Genomic DNA, 21,692 nt, shown 5'->3' on the forward strand with positions numbered 1-21,692 from the left:
GAACAGTGCAAATGATGACACTATGGCTACTGCTGTTGCTATGAGTAATAAAGCTCCGTGTGTCCAGCCCACAAGTCTTTACATTTTCTTCTAGCACCCATGTGAGTGCTAACAGCACTCACTGTTAGCTTGCAAGTACATTAAGATTCTTCCATTTTTTAGGTACAAGATGTGATTATAGCATACTAAAGGAGAATCTAAGTGAAAGCCGTTGGAACTGAGAATGTTTGGAGACCCTTAGGCTTGTCCACTTAAGACTGGCCTTACTGTTTAACATTCGCACTGTTATAGTCAGGGGTGATGCAATACTGTGGCTGAAAGTCTTCACAAAGTCACAAGGAGATGGAAACTTACCTAAGGGACAAAATAATGGGCAGACAAAAACAAGAGGTCAGTCAGTCACTTCAGTCACTCAGTCGTGTCTGACTCTTTGTGACCCCATGGACTGTAGCATGTCAGGCTTCCTTGTCCACACCAACTTTTGGAGCTTACCCAAACTCATGTCTGTTGAGTTGGTGATGCCATCCAACCATCCCATCCTCTGTCGTCCCCTTCTCTTTCTGCTTTCAGTCTTTCCCAGCATCAGGGTCTTTTCCAGTGAGTCAGTTCTTCACATCAGATGGCCAAAGTATTGGAATTTCAGCTTCAGCATCAGTCCTTCCAATGAGTATTCAAGACTGTTTTCCTTTAGGATAGACTGGTTGGATCTCCTTGCAGTCCATGGGACTCTCAAGAGTCTTCTCCCAACACCACAGTTCAAAAGCATCAATTCTTCAGGCAAACCTTCTTTATGGTCCAACTCTTAAACATCCATAGATGACTACTGGAAAAACCATAGCTATGATATATGGACCATTGTTGGCAAAGTAATATTTCTGCTTTTAGGTTGGTCATAACTTTTCTTCCAGGGACCAAGCGTCTTTTAATTTCATGGCTACGGTCACCATCTATAGTGATTTTGGAGCCCAAGAAAATAAAGTCTGTCACTGTTGCCATTGTTTCCCAGTCTATTTGCCATGAAGTGATGGGACCGAATGCCATGATCTTAGTTTTCTGAATGTTGAGTTTTAAGTCAACTTTTCAGTCTCTTCTTTCACTTTCATTAAGAGACTTTTTAGTTCTTCTTTGGTTTTTGCCATAAGGGTGGTGTCATCTGTATGTCTTAGGTTGTTGATATTTCTCCCGGCAATCTTGATCCCAGCTTGTGCTTCATCCAACCTGGCATTTCTCATGATGTACTCTGCATATAAGTTAAATAAGCAAGGTGAAAATATACAGTCTTAACATACTCCTCTCCCAATTTGGAACCAGTCTATTGTTCCATGTCCAGTTCTAACTGTTAGTTCTTGACCTGCATACAGATTTCTTAGGAGGCAGGTCAGGTGGTCTGGTATTCCCATCTCTTGAAGAATTTTCCGCAGTTTGTCGTGATTCACCTAGTCAATGGCTTTGGCGTAGTCAATAAAGCAGAAGTAGATGTTTTTCTGGAAGTCTCTTGCTTTTTTGATGATCCAACGGATGTTGACAATTTGATCTCTGGTTTCTCTGCCTTTTATAAATCCAACTTGAACATCTGGAAGTTCACGGTTCACGTTCTGTTGAAGCCTGGTTGGAGAATCTTGAGCATACTTTGCTAGTGTTTGAGATGAGTGCAATTGTACTGTAGTTTGAACATTTTTTGGCATTGCCTTTCTTTGGGATTGGAATGAAAACTGACCTTTTCCAGTCCTGTGGCCACTGCTGAGTTTTCCAAATTTGCTGGTATATTGAGTGCAGCACTTTCACAGCATCATCTTTTAGGATTTGAAATAGCTCAACTGGAATTCCATCACCTCCACTAACTTTGTATGTAGTGATGCTTCCTAAGGTCCACTTGACTTCACATTCCAGGATGTCTGGCTCTAGGTGAGTGATCACACCATCGTGGTTATCTGAGTCATGAAGATCTTTTTTGCATAGTTCTTCTGTGTATTCTTGCCACCTCTTCTTAATATCTTCTGCTTCTGTTAGGTCCATACCATTTCTGTCCTTTTTTGTGCCTATCTTTGCATGAAATGTTACCATCTTTGCATGAAGTGAATGTTCATGGTGGAGAGTTCTGAGAAAATGTGGTCCACCGAAGAAGGGAATTGGAAACCACTTTAGTATTCTTGCCTTAGAACCCCGTGAAAGTATGAAAAGGCGAAAAGATAGGACACTGAAAGATGAACTCTCCAGGTTGGTAAGTGCCCAGTATGCTACTGGAGATCAGTGGAGAAATAACTCCAGAAAGAATGAAGAGATCGAGCCAAAGCAGGAACAAGACCCAGTTGTGGATGTGACTGGTGATGGAAGTAAAGTCTAATGCTGTAAAGAGCAGTATTATATAAACCTGGAATGTTAGGGCTGTGAATCAAGGCAAATTGGAAGTGGTCAAATAGGAGATAGTAAGAGTGAACATTCACATTTTAGGAATCAGCAAACTAAAATGGACTGGAATGGACAAATTTAACTCAGATGACCATTATATCTATGACTGTGGGCAAGAATCCCTAAGAAGAAATGGAGTATCCCTCATAGTCAATAATAAGAGTCCTAAATGCAGTTCTTGGGTACAATCTCAAAAACAACAGAATGATCTCTGTTCGTTTCCAAGGCAAACCATTCGATATCACAGTAATCCAAGTCTATACTGCAACCAGTAATGCTGAAGAAACTGAAGTTGAACGGTTCTATGAAGACCGGCAAGACCTTCTAGAACTAACACCCAAAAAAGATGTTCTTTTCTTTATAGAGGACTGGAATGCAAAATGATGAAGGCAAGAGAGTTACCTGGAGTAACAGGTAAATTAGGCCTTGGAGTACAAAATGAAGCAGGTCAAAGGCTAGCAGAGTTTTACCAAGAGAACACACTGGTCTTAGCAAACTCCCTCTTCCAACAACAGAAAAGACTGCACATGGGCATCACCAGATAGTCAATACAGAAATCAGATTGATTATATTCTTTGCAACCAAAGATGGAGAAGCTCTATACATTCAGCAAAAACAAGACCAGGAGCTGACTGTGGCTCAGATCATGAGCTCCTTATTGCCAAATTCAGACTTAAATTGAAGAAAATGAGATACAGATTAATAAATGATGGAGCCATCATTTAAGACCAGGCATGCCTGACTCCACAGTCTATGGAATCTTTTTTTTTTCCACCTAAGTCTTTCTGCCTTTTACTTGGAGGTTTAATAATCAGATTTCTTTAAAAGTTAGATTAAATCAGGTGTATTACAAATTGAATTTATTTTTGATCTTAGTACGAATGTTGAAGTTCTCACATGTTCTTAATAGAATGCTAATACAAAGAATCTCTCTTGAAACCTTTAGTTTGTTCCAGGACGTTCTTAATTAGATTAGTGTTTGGGGTGGGGGGGAAGAGATTTATAAACAGCTTGTAACTTAGAAGGGAAAGATTCTTTGTTAAAAGTGGATAGATAGACAAAGTTACAAGTAGGTGTGAATAGTCTTTTTGAAATTTTGCTTGAATTCAGGTATTCAGTATAAACATTATCTTGCTTGTATCAACTAAATGCCATGCCCACGAAATGGAATTTTATGTCTAATTAAATTGGCTGAAGGCTAATTTCTTTATATGCAATAGAGTTACAATATTTGTAAGGTTGATATTACATATAATGTAAAGACTTAAGTTCAGTTAGGTGTTTAGAGTTATATTCCAACTCTCTAAAATCATAGTATTATGATGATTATAACAAGTTTTTTCCCTTAATAGTAAATCTATTTGTTAATATATTTATTTCCTATGTTACACTATGTAGTTTAATTTCCTTTTCCATAGATGAAGAAAAGGGACATTAGTGTTTAAATTAGTAAATGTTTACAAAGCATCTACTTTATGTGGTTTATGTCCAATATACTGTTGTCCCAGTAATGTTCTTTATAGCCGATTTAGAAGAAACTGATCCAAGATTCAATCAAGTATTAAATGTCTCTTTAGTTTTCTTTAACATAATCTTCAGGCTTTTCTACCTTTCACAATGTTGATATTTTTGAAGATTCCTTACTAGTTGTTTTGCAGCAGGTTCCTCAACTTGGATTTGTCTTTTTAATTTCCCTTTGATTAAATTTATGTTGTTTAGTCACTAAGTCTTGTGCAGCTCTTTTGTGAGAAGTACCACCTAAATGGTGTATTCACAGTGCATCATAACTTTTTTTTTTTTGCCATCATTCTATCATATTCTTTCATTGGGGATGGTGTTTAGGAACCATTTCTCTCTGAAGTAAGTCTCTGCCCGAGAATTAATCCCTGCCTGAAAGGTTAACTTGAGACATCACTTCAGTCTTTCCTAGAGGGGGCTGCTTGCATTTATCTATTAGTTGTCCGGTACAAAACCCTTTCTTGTTTCAGCTGTCGTCCTCAAATCAGCCCTTGATGCTTTGCAGTAGGTACCATTGATGATTTTGCAGTTGTCTTGTGGCTTCCTTCTCCCCTCACAAATGCTGTTATTGTGCAGATCTTGTAGTTTTTTTGTTCTACTTTGTTTGTATTTTGGGGTTCATGGAAGTACTTTGGCATTTGATTTTATTGTAAAATGTTATTCCATGGGTTTTTAGTTTTTCTAAATAGTCTGTTTTTGTATGGAGTTTCAGAAAAACTAGTCTGTTGGCCACTATCTTCCTTTTTTTCACTATGCTAATTTCTTTCTTGTTGTTTTAAAAGGGGTTTTCTATATTTATTGTATCTTCTTTTGTCTATTTATAAACACTATTGACTTTAAAAAATATTTATCTATGTATTTGTCTTCCTCAGATCTTAGCACAGTTATGTGGGATCTTTCACTGTGGCCTGCAGACTCAGTGCATGCGCTCTAGAGACTGCAGGCTTCGGGAAATGGGACACACGGGAGCATGTGGGATCTTAGTTCCCTGATCCATGTACCTTGCATTATAGGCCGATTTTTAACCACTGGACCACCAATGAAGTACCAAGACTGTTGACTTTTATATGTTAATCTTGTATCAACTACCTAATTGTTTGAGGTAGTTTCATCACTGATTAATGTTAGTTTAACCTGAAATAGTACAAAAATAGTACAAAGTACTTTTATAATACTTTACTATTTTACTGAATCGTTTGTGACATAATAATCATAATAGTTGTATTTTAAAAGCAAGTGATTCTGTGTACTTTCTGCTGTAGCCTATTTTTAAGCTGAGAAGGCAATCTCAGTCTTAGTTGTAGCATTTCAATTAAGTGAGGGAATGGATAAAGAAAAAGTAAGTGGTGTATCGACAGAATGAATTAATATAAACAGTTTGGGGCTTCTTTCCAGCTAATATACTTTTCTCTATGTGAGCTTGTTTGAATTCTTGGGATATGATATGATACATGATAGTGTAGTGATGGGGCCCTAGATTTCTCTCTCTCTCTCTGTAGCAGTTATCAGCCCTAATTTTTTAAATGGTGAAATATATATAACATGAAACTTACTATCTTAACCATTTTTAAATGTGCAGTTCAGTGTCATTAAATACATTTATATTGTTGGAGACCATCACCACCATATACATCTGTGGAACTCTTTTTACCTTGCATAACTGAAAATATGTAACCAGTAAGGAGTACTCGCCCCGTCCCCACTCCCCTCCAAGCCCCTGGCAGCCTCTATTCTACTGTGTGTTTTTAGGAATTTAACTACTCAAGATTCCTCGTATGAGTGGAATATTCTGTTGTATGTATATGCCACATTCTGCTTATTCATTTATCTGTTGATGGAGTCTTATTTGCTTCCACGTTCTAGCTGTTGTGAATGAATAATGCTGCTGTGAACATGGGTGGGTATACAATATCTCTTCAAGACCCTGCTTTCAGCTCTTTTGAGTATATACCCAGAAGTGGATTTGCTGGATCACATCTTGATTCTGAGTTTAATTTTTTTTTTTCTACTTTTTAAAAGTTATTTTTTTAATGAGTTTAATGAGTTTTTGCAATACTACTTTCCACAGCAGCTCTACCATTTCACATTTCTACCAGCCAGGGTTCCAGTTTCTTCACATCCTTAACAATGCTTACTATTTTTCTTTTTTTTGCTTTTCTCAGCAGTAGTTTTATTCCTTCATTGTAATAAGTTATTTGGTCTTTTGCTCTTTTGTTATCTTCTTGGGGCTGATTATTGTTAATAAACTGTGTATCAATTATTGTCTCATAGTTACATTAGAGGAAAAGTGAGAGGAGTATATTAAAATATAAATTTTTTTGATTTAGTGTGAAGTTCTAGACTAGACCACTGTTAATTAAATGAAATAGCCACATGTGGCAAGTAGGTAGCATATTGGACAACATGGCTCTAGAAAATAAAAGAGCCTTGTTGTTCATGTTTAGTAATGAAGTCTAAACTGAATTTAATAGCTATATGAATGAAAAGATATGGGAAATGATAGTCAAGGTATTGAAGCAATAAAATCTATAAGGCCTGGGATCTGATTGGTAGTAATAGGGCGAGGGTAAAGGTGTATTGGAGGTGATGGATTGTTATAGGTAGTCTTGATTAGGGGCATGCTACCATAAGTATAGGTAGGGTCTTGAGGGAAAAGCAAGCATTGTAATTATTAATTATAATGAGTAAACATTATAAAAAGGAGAAACTGATAATGCTGATTTTAGTCACTTTGGGTATGGTGGAATGATAAACATTTTCAAGGCAGAAATATGAATTTGGAGTTTTAAAATGGGTTAGGGTATTTGATTCAAATAAGTGAAATTGTTAATATTTTAATTGTACATTATAATTAATATTTTAAAACGAGAAGATTGATTTGGTAGTAGAAAAGAGTCACCAGAGTTAAGTGATGAGCCTTTGCTTGGACTGGACTGAGATGTTAACACATTAGACGTGACAAAAGGGAAAAATTGTTTGAGTCATATTCTACCCATTCCCTCCAAATAAACTTTGTTTTTTTCTTTTTTAAAACATTTTTATGTGTGCTCCAATTATTCTTTTGTCAAATGATCTTCACTTTTCAGTTTCATCTTTTCTTGCCACTGCTGCTGCTAAGTCGCTTCAGTCGTGTCCGACTCTGTGACCCCGTAGACGGCAGCCCACCAGGCTCCGCCGTCCCTGGGATTCTCCAGGCAAGAACACTGGAGTGGGTTGCCATTTCCTTCTCCAGTGCATGAAAGTGAAAAGTGAAAGTGAAGTCACTCGAGTCCGACTCTTAGAGTCCCCATAGACGGCAGCCCACTAGACTCCTGCCCATGGGATTTTCCAGGCAAGAGTACTGGAGTGGGGTGCCATTGCCTCTTTTCTTACTTCATCTTAGTTCAGACCCAACACTCAGTTCTGGCTTTCTAGTGAAGGTGCACTTTGTCTTGTGTGACTCACACTGTATCTCTTGCTGTGGATATTTTTTATGTGATTTTCTTATTTTTTTCATTTCACTTTTTTTTTTTTTAAACTACTGGTTCTCATTAGTGTATGTTTCACTGACAGGCCAAATTGTGTTTTGGTTTTTGTTGGGTTTTTTTGTGTTTTTGGTTGTGTGTGTGTTTTGGCTATGCTGCATGGCATCTGGGATCTAATTTCCCTACCAAGAATGGAACTTGGACCCCTAGCAGTGGAGGCATGGAAGCCTAACCACTGCACTGCCAGGGAACTCTCTATGTTGTGTTTCAGAACTGATCCCTATGTTTTGTATTTTACTGTTTTCCCCACACAACCTAATATGGTTTCTTGAACACAGTGAAACCATGTTAAATGCTTTTTAAACAAACCCAGAGGTTTAAGTATGAGGGTAGTAAAATAAAGGTAGTATTATTGACAACTTTTGAATAATTAAGAACTGATCTGGGAGGAATTATAGTTTTAGTTGCATTGACTATAATGTAGTAGGTACATGTACGTTTATAGGCGAAGAGGAAAATGAAACTGGAGCACAGGATGTTAATGAAGTAAGAGGGCTTTGCTCAGGTCATGAGAAAGGGATAATCTCTGATGAGGCATTGAGAAGAGATGGTAAGGACTTTTATCCCTGGAAGAAGAAAAGTATTTAGTAATAAATGTTGAAAATGGATACACTTGTTAATCAGGCAGAAAGAAGTTAAAGTGAGCATTAAATCAGTTATTAGTCAGTTCCTTCATGTGTTTGCATAGTTTGTTTCCTTAACTTTTTTAGTCTCCAGAGGATGCCCACTTTCCTTGCCTCATGATCTACTTCTCTTGAAAGCCAGCAATGTTGCGACTCTGATCAGTCTTCCATAGTCAAATCTTCCATTGATTCTCTTGTTCTGACTCCTCCTTTCACTTTTAAGGATCCGTGTGATTACATTTGGCCTACTGGATAATCCAGAATAAGTAAATATATTTGTATTTGTGAAGTGCTTTTTGTCTTTTAAGGTAACATGCTTAACAGAATCTGAATATTAGGGTTTAAACATGTTTTGATAGCATTGTTTCACCTTCCACAGAAATATTGCCTGGTGCTGTGACAATGGCTGAATTCTGCCTCCTAGTGCAGTGATGACATATAGTTTTGGATCAGTTTAGCAGGTACTGAGATTGAATAGCTGCTGCAACCCATTGCACATCATTTGGTTTTAGTTTATTTGAACCAGTCAGTGAACTAAGCCCCATGAACTGCAGCACTCCAGGCTTCGCTGTCGTTCACTGTCTTGCCGAGTTTGCTCAAATTCAAGTCCATTGAGTCGGTGACGCCATCCAACCATCTCACCCTCTGTGGCCCCCTTCTCCTCCTGCCCTCAATCTTTCCCGGCATCAGGGTCTTTTCTAGTGAGTCAGGTGGCCCTAAAGGATTGAGATCTGCATTAAACAAGTAGGTTTGCATGAGGTGACAAGAATGATGGTAGCTGCCACTTTTTAATATGAAGCTGAGATGCTGCTGGGGCCAGGCCAGTTGTGTTCTTGAATATACCATTTCCATTTGACAAGTGAGGAATTTTTGGGCCCTTGCCACATGGTTTAGTCTGACTTATTAATAATAGACATCATATGCTCAGGAGCTACATTGTTCCATGGGTTTGATTTTGAAAAGAACCCATGGGCAGGCTCATAGCTGCTTTTCAAAAAAGGGTGGGGCACTACCCTTGGGATTGTGGGGCACTAAAGGTGGACAGTGTTAGCTTCCTTGTTTCCCACAAAGTGTTGGTCTGTCTCTGGGAAATTTCCGTGAGAGGAAGGACCAAAGATGCCTTATAGCAACCAGGATCCATTGCAAAAAAAAACAAAAACAGAACTGAAGTCTTTTATTGTCATCTCTAAATGAATTCAATGTTGGCAGGATAAATTGAAGGAGGTATTGAGCTGTGAGACAGTCCAACTGTCCATTATTCCTTAACATACAGACCGCTCCACCTGCATTTTCCAAGGGGACCAGGATTCCTGTGATTTACCTTGTTTCTGCCCACAGTGATTGCTTGCCAGTTTGCTTCCATTCATGCTCAGTGTAGATAAGCAGTTCCGTAACTGTTATCTGAAAAGGTTGGAACCTTCTGTACACTGAGGGTGACTCAGTATTGAAATTAGTTATTATTATGGTAGGGTGAAACTGAAGCCAACTTCCAGATTGGTGAGAAAATCTCCTACCTGGAAGGTTTTTGTTTGTTTTTAAATTGCAGTATAGTTGATGTATAATCTTATATATGTTGCAGGTGTACAATGTAGTGATTTATAATTTTTAAAGTTTATGTAGTTATTATAAAATATTGGCTATATTCCCTGTGTTGTATAATAATATCCTTTAACCTGGAGATTTTAGCAGCCACCTCCTCAGTTCTTCCTCATTATCAGACAATAAAATGAAGAACCATTTACTGCTTTATTGACCATACAGTTTGCTCAATATGTTTGTTAGTCATTTCCTCAGGCTTCCCTCATATCCCATTAATTGGCCCTTGAAGCCCTTATCCTTCCTTTTCCAGAAAGCCATGTCTCTTAACAGCATTAAATTCCTATCACCAGATGGTCAAGAACTGTGAAAGGGGTCTTATAAGGTAAACCCTACTTATAAGGTAACCAGTTAGAAGACAAGAGAATTTTGGATCAGAGATAAAGTATAGTTTATTACTTAAAGCAGTAGAAGTAACCAGAGAATCAGTATTTTTGCACAATTCCCCCAAGACCCAGTTTCCATAGGGCAGAGCAAAGAGGGCCAGATGACAGCTGCTCGTGCAGTTTGTTGCAGTAGAAGAACTCTAAGCTTAGGGCACCTGAATCTTTTGTAACAGTAAATGTGGCTGCCCTTTGTTCCTAAGGTACACATACTGTCTTTTAAGTCTGATCATTATACAAACAACCTTGAAAAGATGGTTTAGATGATGCCTTATTTATTTGTAAGACATAAAGAGTTGTCTCCTCTAACATATGACACTCCTCAGATTATGAGAATTAATACATTGTTTATTTTTCATTCACAACGACATCCAAAACAGATGTTCTTAATTAACAGCTTTCTTACAAGCCATGAGTTAGGACTTCTGGTTCCTTCCATTCTTGCTTCTTGGCCTTCTTTTCAGTGTTGCTTCTGTGTCTGCTGTGTTCCCTTGTATTAATCCCTGGAAGAGAAAGGAGCATAGACACTCAGTACTCAAGACTATTAAGGAGCAGGCCCAGAGGCAGCACACCTCATTTTTCATTCAGATTACAATTGACCTGAACTCAGTTAAATGCCACATTGGACTGCAAAGGAAACTGGGAAATGTTTAGTTATACTCTGAATAAGGCAAAGAAATGGGTTTGGTGAATAGCTAGCTGTCTCTACTTCATTTTAGCCCATTCTTTTTGTTAGTGAATTCGCTCAGACATGTCTGATTCTTTGTGACCCCGGGGACTGTAACCTGTGAGGTTCTTTCACCCATGGAATTTTCCAGGCAAGTGTACTGGAGTGGGTTGCCATTTCCTTCTCCAGGGGATCTTCCCGACCCAGGGATTGATCCCAGGTCTCCAGCACTGCAAGCAGACGATTTTACCACCTGAGCCACCAGGGATATGTAATTATTAAAAAAAATTAAAACAAGGCAAAGCATTTTTAAAAATGCAAATTAAAAAAAAAAACACTCCAGAATTCACCATCCAGAAATATCCATCATTACTACTAAGTAAACATTCCAGATTTATATAAATAGATAATAGATTTTGAAAGGATGGTTAGAACAATAAAGACTACTAAAATGGTGCAATACTGTTGGTTTTTAAAAAAATGTTAAACTTAGATTTACTTGGCTCTATAGAAGTGAAGCAAATAGATAAAATGAACTTCATATAAAATTTCCTTATCTCGGGAGGTGGGAGGGGGGATCGGGATGGGGAATACATCTAAATCCATGGCTGATTCATGTCAATGTATGACAAAAACCACTACAATATTGTAAAGTAATTAGCCTCCAACTAATAAAAATAAATGAAAAAAAATTTCCTTATCCCAACAGATATTATTTCCTTAAACTTCTACCTTTAATTGTGGAGATACTGAAGCACACAAAAAATCACTGAAAAGTAAGATCGTCCTTCCAGTTCAGATGCTTTTAATTGTAACAAAATATTGCTAAAGCAATGGAGAATTATTGTTTTGCACAGGATGCTCAGAGGCTTTTCTGAGATTGGTTAACAATGGTCAATTTAATGGCGGTAGGGCTTTGTTGTCTATCTTGTGGTTCTCTTGGCTTCTCTAGGCATGATTGTCAGGTCACTGCAGTTGTTCCAGAGGTCACGACCTAACACTTGAGCATCTGAAGACTGCAAGGGAGTACCTTTTTAAAGAGAGAGAACATTCCCCACCATCTCACAGAAAATTTCCTCTTCTTTTTTATTGTCCTGACCTAAATCTATCACAGACCTAAAGCGGTCTGTGGCTCAGGAGATAGATTTTATCTAAATTGACTTAGATATTCAATGTTCACCTATGGGCTTGAAAATCTGAGGATGTGAGAGAGTGATTAGCCAAAGAAAACCAGGCTTTGTCTACAAGGAAGGATTTTCTGTGCAATTACTATTTGGTGGCAAACTATTTTAACAGTGTGCTTCACAATCTATATTGAGCTCCTGCTGTGAAAGGTGAACAATATCCCTGTGCTCTTCTTATTTCCTTCCATCCAGTTTGTTTGTTTTTAAAAATATTTATGTTGCATTTTTCAGGTCAGAGACATTCTCTTCTGTAAACAATCCTCACAGTTGTTTGAGGGATTTGTTCTCTATTTAATTTAAATTTGATAGATAGTCACTACCTTTCACCACAGCTTCTCCAATGAGTTCTTTATATCATCTCAAATTGGCAGAGCTTTAGTGTTCAGTAACTTTTTTTCAAGAATACGTTCTTCAGACCTGTATTCTCTGAGTTTGTTCATAATGGAAAATTTTTTCTTCTTGTCCTAATTTTTGAACTGAATCTTGACTGTATATAATATCATTGGATGACACTTTCTTTCCTTTAAGAATTCAGGCAGTGGACCTGGACTATGGCTGTGGGGAGGACCAGGGACAGTCCTACCCCACTGACCCCCATGCAGTCTGCTAAGTTTAACTACAGTGAGTCTTGCTGTTGAACATTCTATAACTGAATTTTTCAGAACGTGTCCCCCCCCTTTTTATTTTATAGGCTCTTATGTTTGAATACATCTTCTGTTCTCCATTCATTGAATTCTCTACTGTAGGGACACGAGTTATATTTAACGTTTGATTATTGTTTTATGTAACTGTTAAATATTCCTGTCTAAATCCCCCCCACCTCTGCCCCGCACCAACCCCCCCCCCCTTTTTTTTTTTTTGTTGTGTGGCTTGTGTGATCTTAGTTCCCTGACTAAAGATTGAACCCAAGCCACGGCAGTGAAAACACCCAGTCCTAACCATTGGACTGCCAGAGAATTCCCTCTGAACACTTTAATATCTGCTTATTTTTCATTTACATTACTATGATTTTTTTCATGCCCTTTTTAGAGCAATATTCTTATTCTCAAGAATGTATTCTTTTTCCTTTGCTGATTCTATTTTAGTTACTAATTCTGTTTTAGTTTTAAAATTACTTTGGTTCTACAATCCCTGATTTTTTCCTACAATCCCTGAGTTTTTTTAACCGTTTTGTTTCATCATCTCGTTTTGTGCTTTGTTTGAACATACATTAGAATGAAGTTTTACTTACAATGGAATAATTGAGAAATATCTCTATGCTAAGTTATATTTATTTGTAGGTTGAGAGATTTGGTTCTCTTTTGCATGTTATGCTCTTTATATTGTTTCCTTTTTGGCTATAATTTCTTTGCCATGCAACTTTTTCCTTTCTTGCTCATGTTTTTGAGGCTCTTTCTAGGTATTTGCTCCACTGTTCAGTTCAGTTCAGTCGCTCAGTCGTGTCCGACTCTTTGCGACCCCATGAATCGCAGCATGCCAGGCCCTGTCCATCACCAACTCCCAGAGTTTACTCAAACTCATGTCCATCAAGTCGGTGATGCCATCCAACCATCTCATCCTCTGTCGACCCCCTCTCGTTGTGCCCCCAATCCCTCCCAGCATCAGGGTCTTTTCCAATGAGTCAGCTCTTCGCATGAGGTGGCCAAAGTATTGGAGTTTCAGCTTCAGCATCAGTCCTTCCAAGGAACACCCAGGACTGATCTCTTTTAGGATGGACTGGTTGGATCTCCTTGCAGTCCAAGGGACTGTCAAGAGTCTTCTCCAACACCATGGTTCAAAAGCAGTTAAGACCACTTCTTGAATCTCTTCTCACCATTTTTGAGGCTAGGGTTTGAGGACTAAGTGTCTCTTGGTGATTCCAGAGGAAATGTCAAGGGTGCAATGTACAAACTCAACTGGGACAGGATGCAGTTTTTGGTAGAACTCCAGGCTCAGCTCTCTTTTCTAATTCTTGATTAAATATCTTATGCTAGATTTTAATTTCTTAACTGTGTGGGGATAGTTCACACAGTTATGAATACCCTCTGATGTTATATAATTCATTCCTAGCCTAGATCGTTTACTTCCAAAGAGTCAGTACTCTCCCTTTCCCTAGTCTTTCCTGTTTCTGCTCTAAAGCCTGCACTACTCTTTAGGTAAAGAAAGAACAAATTAAATAATCAGGAAAAGCAAAAGAAAAGGTTGTTTCTCTGCAGATTTGGGAGTTATTGTCATATTTTCAGAATTTTAGCTAATTGGAAGTTTAGGATTATTAATGCTGGGCTGGAGGAAGCAGAAGCTGGAATCAAGATTGCAGGGAGAAATATCAATAACCTCAGATATGCAGATGACATCACCCTTATGGCAGAAAGTGAAGGAGAACTAAAGAGCCTCTTGATGAAAGTGAAAGAAGAGAGTGAAAAAGTTGGCTTAAAGCTCAACATTCAGAAAACTAAGATCATGGCATCTGGTCACATCACTTCATGACAAATAGATGGGGAAACAGTGGACACAGCAGCTGACTTTATTTTTCTGGGCTCCAAAATCACCGCAGATGGTGACTGCAGCCATGAAATTAAAAGACACTTACTCCTTGGAAGGAAAGTTACGACCAGCCTAGGTAGCATATTAAAAAGCAGAGACATTACTTTTCCAACAAAGGTCCATCTAGTAGGGTATGGGTTTTCCAGTGGTCGTGTATAGATGTGAGAGTTGGACTATAAAGAAGGCTGAGTGCCGAAGAATTGATGCTTTTGAACTGTGGTGTTGGAGAAGACTCTTGAGAGTCCCTTGGACGGCGAGGAGATCCAACCAGTCCATTCTAAAGGAGATCAGTCCTGGGTGTTCATTGGAAGGACTGATGCTGAAGCTGAAGCTCCCATACTTTGGCCACCTGATGAGAAGAGCTGACTCATTTGAAAAGACCCTGATGCCTGGAAAGATTGAGGGCAGGAGGAGAAGGGGATGACAGAGGATGGGATGGTTGGATGGCATTACCGACTTGATGGCACAAATACTGGAGTTGGTTGCCATTTCCTCCTCCAGGAGATCTTCCCAACCCAGAGAGTGAACCCAGGTCTCCTGCATTGTAGGCAGTTTCTTTAGTGTCTGAGCCACCAGGGAAGCCCAGTTGACCCTATAAATATGGATTTATTTCTGGACTCTGTTCCATACTCCTGATCTCTGTGTCTGTTTTTGTGCTAGTACCATACTATTTTGATTACCAACAGTTTGTAGTATAGTTTAAAATCAGGAACTGTGACATACTCAGCTTTGTTTTCCTTTCTCAAGCTTGACTGTTCGCATAAAATTTTAAAGTGAAACTCATATTAACCATTTTACCAGATCTTTAAATATTCCTTCAGAACGTACTTTTAAAATGACCATTACATGGTTGTATACTAATTTTTTAAACCACACCTGTGTTGTTGAACATTTAGATTATTTACAGCTTTTTTCTCATTGCGAATAGTAGTATAATAAGCTATATTTGAACCTTCACTTCTTAGAGATAAAATTACTAGTCGGATAATATATCTCCGGTTTCTAACTCTTACGTTTAAAATGGTCCATTGCATATTTACATTCTCTTTAGTATTGTATGCAAGTGCTCATTTCACTGTAACTTGGTAATTAGGTCTTATAATTAAAAACAAAAATCCAACAGTTTTGGTGTTTAAAAAAATTAGGTAATAGAATAATATTGCCATTAGTTCTTCAGTACTTGGTTGCACATTTTTTTGTTTAGTGGCTCGTTTCTTTTGTGAATTGTCCTTTGTGCATTGTTTCATAACATGTTTATTTTTTCTTACTGATCTATAAACATTTTAAACACAAAAATACAGAACATGTTAACTTATTTCTCAGTTTGTTTTTAGCTTTTTAATGATGTTCAAATTGATGCAGAAGTATTTGAATTTGAATAGCTAAAACCACCTTTTCTATTTGACTTTTACTTTGTTTTATGCTTAGAAAAGTCTTTCCTTTAAATTTCAAATTTTGAAAAACATTTTCTTCAGCCTCTTAGATTATTTTAATTTTTGTTTAACTATAAAATAATCTGTTTAAATTTTGTCTTTTTTTTGTATAAGATATTTTTCCTACATTATTAACCACTTTTTCTAGTATTATGAAATAATTTCAGTCTTTCCTGCTGGTTTGGAATCCCATCTTTGTCATATGCTAAATATTTAGATGTAACTGAGTATTTTCCTGAATTTTTTTCCTCTTCTGTTAAAATCAGTCTCTCTCTTTAGTGTGAAAGTCATTACACTGCATTGATTCATATTTCACAGGCCTATATTGTGGATGTAATCTATTCACAATCTCTCCCAGTGAACATTTACAATCTCAGCATATATTTCTTGGTGTATTACACAGGACCAAAGTGGCGTATTATTCCATTATGTCTTACATACATTCACATTTTCATACATAAACATGTACACGTTAGTTTTTACTCTTCTGTTCTCTCCAAGATTGTAGCTGTTGTTTGTGAGTGTGTTATTCTCTCAGTTGTGTCCAGCTCTTTGCGACCCCATGAACTGGTGCCCACCAGGCTCCTCTGTCCATGAGACTCTCCAGGCAAGAATATTGGAGTGGATTGCCGTTCCCTTCTCCAGGAATCTTTCCGATCCAGGGATTGAACCGAGTCTCCTGCATTGTAGGCAGATTCTTGACTGAGCCACCAGGGAAGCCCCGTAGAGATTGTTTATCTTGTTTTTCAGCATCGTTCTCTATAAAATATATATAAAATTATCCCAACTCTTGTACCCTTGATGAATAAAGCCCAGTATGGGAAGTAGAACATGAAGAAGGATGGAGAGGCTCCTGTATTATGTTTATGGGAGAAAAGTATTGATATAGAACTTACTGCAGTCAAGGATCATATTTATAAACTAGATTGTATAGTTACATTTGTTATTTTGGTGAACACAAAAATTCCATTATGTGTTACTTTTAATTTGTACTTTCATTAACTCCTATTACCTCGTTGTGAATTTTGGTTTTGTTTGAATTATCTACTGTTGCTTGGTAAAGCACTTGACGATTTTTAGTGGTACACATTTTTTAGTGTTTAGGGCTCAGCACAGTTTGTGTTTCCTTCACATGGTATCAGCTGGGCCTAATCATGAGCCTGCTCTCAGCTGGTGGCTGGTGGGTGATCTAAGGTAGTCTTATTTACTTGTCTCCAGTGACATGCTGCTGACTGCAGGCAGGGGTTAACCCCAGTTCTTCTCCATGGGGCCTCTTTTTCTGTCTAGCCTCTCTATCAGGAAAGTGTGAACTGACTCTACATGATAACTAGAAACTAAGGCGGCAAAGATGAAAGCCCTAGAGGGCTTCTCAAAGCTCTTGGCTCCTCAACTTGTATATGACATCCCCATACAAAGAATTAGAGACATGATTCCTTATGATCTGTCACAGTTAAAATAACTTCATAGTAACAAAGTTTGCTAAAAAGTCTGAATAAAAACTGTTACTTTTATTTTAGGTTTTCTTTTTCTAAAGTATTAACCTTGCTATAGAGAGGTATCTTATGTACTTAAATCAGTAATTAAAAACAAAAAGGAGCAGTAGTCTTAGGTATTATAGTAAAACATCTATCCTTAATTTGTACACATTTTGTTTTGCTGATGTGCTCTCTCTTTTAGGGCAGGGCCAGTGGTAGTCTTCTTTCATGCTTGAATAGATTAAGTGCTCTGAATGGTTAAACTTAAATACTATGAGAAATAAGTTGAATTAACTCTTTAAATAGTGGTAAACTTCATACACAATACTCTTACCTACTGATTCAAACAATTGAGAACAATTTGGTTAAAGTATTTTGATGTTAAATAAAGTTGGGCTCCTAATATGTAGTTAATTTTTTATTAATTGAATTCTTTTTATATTTCAATTCATCAGTTTTAGCAGAGATAACTGATTCGTCTGTTTTCTCAGTAAACATCAAAAAGAATTTCTTGTCTGAGTTTCTGTGCACTGGTTTGTAGTTTATGGGCCATAGAATTTAATGCATGGTGTTGGAGAATCTGATACCATTATGAGGTGATAGTGCATGTCAAAGTATATATAAATTTTAAAGTACTATTAATGAAATGTATACAACAGCATTTGGTATTTTTAATAGAACAAAAATAATTTGTCAGATACAAATGTAGACTTCAGTTTATCTTGTAGATTGGTCAAGGATAAGAAAACAAATCACCTTAATATAACTTAGAATAGTAGTACTATATAATGTAATATATAGTAATACATGTAGTAATGCCATCAGTATATTACTAGTATTGTTTATGATGTCTGATTAGAAGTGAGTTTGGTTTTTTTGACAAGCATTTATTAATATTTTAAATTACTTGAATGTAATTATAAATATCTTTATTATGTATATGTCAGTTATAATTTAAATTTAAATTGTATTTTACTTCTGTTCATTTTCAGAAATATAAAGAAAAGGACAAACACAAACAAAAACATAAGAAGCAACCAGAACCATCACCTGCATTGGTTCCTTCCTTGACTGTTACTACAGAAAAAGTAAGTTTTAAAAAGTGTCATATTTTGATTTATGTAATAACTAGTTTTGTGCTGACTTTTACCTTTTAACTAGTTATATGCTGCGTTTTGAAAATACTTGCGGAATTGTCTTGGTTCCTCCTAACCAATTTTACATCTTTGACACTACATCAAGCACATTAATTTTCCCTCTCTTAGTCCTTTATCCTATCTTCTCTTTTTTCTATGCTTATTTCTTAAGAATGTTAAGAAGTAGGGGACATCATTGACATGTATATTTTGGGCTGTACAGTGGGCTTCTTCCACCTGTGATTTTGAATTCTGGCTTCAACACTTACAGACTTAACTCTTAGGTTAATTAACCTCTCTGTAACTCAGTTTCATCGTTCGTAAAGTGCATTTAAAGCAGTTAGAACAATATCTGGTTCATAGTAAGTATTACTTAGTAAATGTGAAATATTACTAAGTTATCATGTGGTTAACATGAAAGCAAGCGGAGACAGGGACAGGCAGCTGGGATAGTACTGTGAAAGGAAGTTGAGGGGGTTGCAGGAGGAGAAGAGACCAGGGTGAGAGGCCAGTCTTGTAAGACTATATAAACCAGTGGAAGGTTTTTAATTTGAGTGAAAAGTGAGCCATTAGAGTTTTGAGCTGAGATGTAACATGGTCTTAGGTTTTTTAAGAACCTGCGGCTACTTTGTTGTATATGGACTATAGTCAAGAGTGAAAGGAAGGATGCCATTAGGAGGTTATTGCAGTAATCCAGAAAGGGATGGTGGTGACACTAGAGGATTTTGATTTGCATTTCTTCAGTGACCTATAATTACGTTAAACATCTTTTCATGTGAATATTAGCTATTTATATTTATTTATTTATTTTGGTGAAGTGTCCACATCTATCCACTACCTCTCGCTTTTTATTGATTTGTTTTATTACCGAGTTTTGTGAAGCATTATGTGTTTTGGGTGCAAGACATTTATCAGATGCATAGGTTTTCTTTTAAAAGTTGTATATTTTTATCTTTTACATTTAGGTCGGTGATCCATTTTAAGTTCATTTTTGTGTATGACGTGAGTTATACATCAAAGTCCACTTATTTGAATATTGATAATTCAGTTTTTCCTGAGCCATTTTTAGAACAGATTGTCCTTTCTCTATTAAATTACCTTTACCTCCATTTGTTGAAAGCCAGTTGACCATCTGTGTATGGGCCTATTTATATACTCTAATTCTGTTCCATACCACACAGTCTTGATTACTATAGATTTATAATGATGCTAGAGGTCAGATAGGGTCCACCTTCCAAGATTTTACTCTTTCATAGTTGTTTGGGCTATTCTAGGGTCTGTGCATTTGTATATGGATTTCAGAATTAGATTGTCAGCTTTTAGAAATAAAACTGCTGGTATTTTGAATCAAACTGCAGTGAATCTACAGATCTTTGGGGGGGGGGAAGTATTAATGCCTTAATAATACTGAGTTTTCTGATCTGTGAACATTGTGTGTGTTTGTGTATTATAGCATCTTTATCCACTCGAATGTCAGTGAACATTTAGGTTCTTCCGTGACTTACCAGTTGAAAATTGTGCTGCTGTAAACTTTGGGGTGCGTGTACCTTTTTGAATTAGCGCTCTTATTGTCTGTTGTGGACATTTGCCCAGAAGTGGGATTGCTGGATCCATATGGTAGCTCTACTTTTAGTTTTTTAAGGAACCTCTATAGTATTTTCCATAGTGGCTATACCAGTTTACAGTCCCACTGACAGAGTAGGGGAGGGTTCCCTTTTTTCAATACCTTCTCCAGCATTTATTATTTGTTGACTTTCTGATAACCATTCTGATCAGTGTGAAGTGGTAATTTATTGTGATTTTTATTTGCATTTCTCTAATAACTGGCAATATTGAACATCTTTTCGTGGGCCTTTTGGCCATTTGTATGTCTTCTTTCAAGAGATGTCTACTTAGGTCTTCTGCCATTTTTTAATTGTATTGTTTTTCAGGTATTGAGTTGTGTGAACTGTATGTATATTTTGGAAATGAAGCTCTTGTTTGTATTTTTTGTGAATATATTCTCCCATTCTGTTGGTGTTTTTGTTTGTTTTGTTGATGATTTCCTTTGCTGTGCAAAAGCTTTTAAGTTTGATTAATTCTTATTTGTTTATTTTTCCTTTTTTTTTTCTTTTGCCTTGGGAGGCTGATCTAAGAATACTGTTAGGATTTTGTCAGAGAATGTTTTGCCTACATTCTCTTCTAGGAATCTTAGTGTCATGTCTTGTTTTAGGTGATTAAACCATTTTGAGTTTAATTTTGTATATGATGTCAAGGAGTGTTCTAAATTCATTGATTGACAGGACTTCCCGACATCTCTTGCTGAAGAGACTATTTGTTCGTAATAGATGTATTGATAGTTTTTTTTTTTTTTTAAATCTGTTAATATGGTGAAGTATGTTAGTTGATTTTCCAGTGTTTAAAAAAAATACCTTATATTCCTGGGAAAATCCCACTTGGTCTTGATGTATTACAATCTGATTATGTTGTTTATTTTTCTAATACTGAGTTATATGAGCTGTTTGTATAAAAAAATCCACTTGGTCTTGATGTGTTATGATTTTTATATACTGTTTAATTCAACTTTTAGAAATTTTACAGAAAATTTTGGCTCTCTTCAAGAGGGATGTTGGCCAATAGATTGCTTTTCTTTTTTTTTTTCTTTTTTCTTTACACGTATTCCCCATCCCGATCCCCCCTCCCACCTCCCTCTCCACCCGATTCCTCTGGGTCTTCCCAGTGCACCAGGCCGGAGCACTTGTCTCATGCATCCCACCTGGGCTGGTGATCTGTTTCACCATAGATAGTATACATGCTGTTCTTTTGAAATATCCCACCCTCACATTCTCCTACAGAGTTCAAAAGTCTGTTCTGTATTTCTGTGTCTCTTTTTCTGTTTTGCATATAGGGTTATCGTTACCATCTTTCTAAATTCCATATATATGTGTTAGTATGCTGTAATGTTCTTTATCTTTCTGGCTTCACTCTGTATAAGGGGCTCCAGCTTCATCCATCTCATTAGGACTGGTTCAAATGAATTCTTTTTAATGGCTGAGTAATATTCCATGGTGTATATGTACCACAGCTTCCTTATCCATTCATCTGCTGATGGGCATCTAGGTTGCTTCCATGTCCTGGCTATTATAAACAGTGCTGCCATGAACATTGGGGTGCACGTGTCTCTTTCAGATCTGGTTTCCTCAGTGTGTATGCCCAGAAGTGGGATTGCTGGGTCATATGGC

At 37.0% G+C, this 21,692-nt stretch overlaps 1 protein-coding gene across 4 annotated transcripts in view; it reads left to right on the forward strand.

Moving 5' to 3' along the window:
- The window catches only part of MLLT10 (MLLT10 histone lysine methyltransferase DOT1L cofactor), a 218,008-nt gene that overhangs the window by 93,514 nt on the left and 102,802 nt on the right, over positions 1-21,692 (forward strand). For all 4 annotated transcript variants that reach the window (XR_009690015.1, XM_061126177.1, XM_061126178.1 and 1 more), the window contains exon 9: positions 18,328-18,423. Coding sequence is in view for 3 of the 4 variants with exons in the window: in XM_061126177.1 (XP_060982160.1) it covers positions 18,328-18,423 (96 nt within the window). In the remaining variant the exon portion in view is untranslated. The remainder of the gene's footprint in view (positions 1-18,327; positions 18,424-21,692) is intronic.

This window comes from Dama dama, chromosome 23 (genome assembly GCF_033118175.1).
Source record: "Dama dama isolate Ldn47 chromosome 23, ASM3311817v1, whole genome shotgun sequence".
NCBI lineage: Eukaryota > Metazoa > Chordata > Mammalia > Artiodactyla > Cervidae > Dama > Dama dama.